Source organism: Octopus bimaculoides, chromosome 7 (genome assembly GCF_001194135.2).
Source record: "Octopus bimaculoides isolate UCB-OBI-ISO-001 chromosome 7, ASM119413v2, whole genome shotgun sequence".
Taxonomy (NCBI): Eukaryota; Metazoa; Mollusca; class Cephalopoda; order Octopoda; family Octopodidae; genus Octopus; species Octopus bimaculoides.
In genome coordinates, this window is record NC_068987.1 from 22495570 (window position 1) to 22496532 (window position 963).

The 963-nt window shown below is 40.9% G+C and overlaps 1 protein-coding gene across 1 annotated transcript in view; it reads right to left on the reverse strand.

Moving 5' to 3' along the window:
• LOC106870463 (cadherin EGF LAG seven-pass G-type receptor 1) overlaps positions 1 to 624 on the reverse strand; it is a 143646-nt gene extending 143022 nt beyond the window's left edge. The window contains exon 1 of the mRNA XM_052969136.1: positions 520 to 624. Coding sequence (XP_052825096.1) covers positions 520 to 624 — 105 coding nt within the window. The remainder of the gene's footprint in view (positions 1 to 519) is intronic.
• Positions 625 to 963: the final 339 nt, after the last annotated feature.

A 963-nucleotide genomic window follows, 5' to 3' on the forward strand; every position in this document is an offset into this window, starting at 1 on the left:
TATGTATGTATGTATGTATGTATGTGCGTGTATACATGTATGTGTGCATGAATGTATGCACATATTACTTTCGTATAATGGGCTTATATTTTCTAATGATTATATATGTGTGTGTATGTATGGATATATGCATATACATACAGACACATGCACGCACATATATACATACATACATTTATACACGCTAGCATAATTACACCATTAAGTATATAACAAGGCATATCGTAGCCGTTTAGTCCGATATACTCTTTGTTACTGAAAGCTTTAAAATATGTACGCATATGTATATATGTATGCATGTATGTCTGTATATATGTATGTACCAACGTTTGTATGTATGTGTATGTATGCGTGCGTGTATGTGTATGTGTGTATGAGTGTATGTGTGTGTGTGTGTGTGTGTGCGTTTGTAGATGTAATTTCACAGATCAGCAATTCTCATTTACTTGGCAATATCAATCGGTTTCTTATGATCTCTCCGACAAAGTGGACGACGCCTGACTGACCGCATTACCGAACCTGTAGAGTTTTAGCCCGAAGTGGCACTGTACTTCGGTAAGACCTCAAAGCAAGGTATTTCTGATTGTCCACAGACCCTTTTGGATCAAAAAGATGTCTCTCCATCTTCCAGCCTAGGGCTGTATCAAAGTCTATCACATGAATATCACAGATAATTTCGTAGACTCTTAATCACCAGAAACAGTGGAGGCGCAATGGCCCAGTGGTTTGGGCCGCGTACTCGCGACCGTAGGATCGCAGTTTCGATTCCCAGACTGGGCGTTGTGAGTGTTTATTGAGCGAAAACACCTAAAGTTCCACGAGGCTCTGGGAGGAGATGGTGGTGAACCCTGCTGTACTCTTTCACCACAACTTTCTCTCACTCTGACTTCCTGTTTCTGTTGTACCTGTATTTCAAAGGGTCAGCCTTGTCACACTGTGTCACGCTGAATATCCCCGAGAACT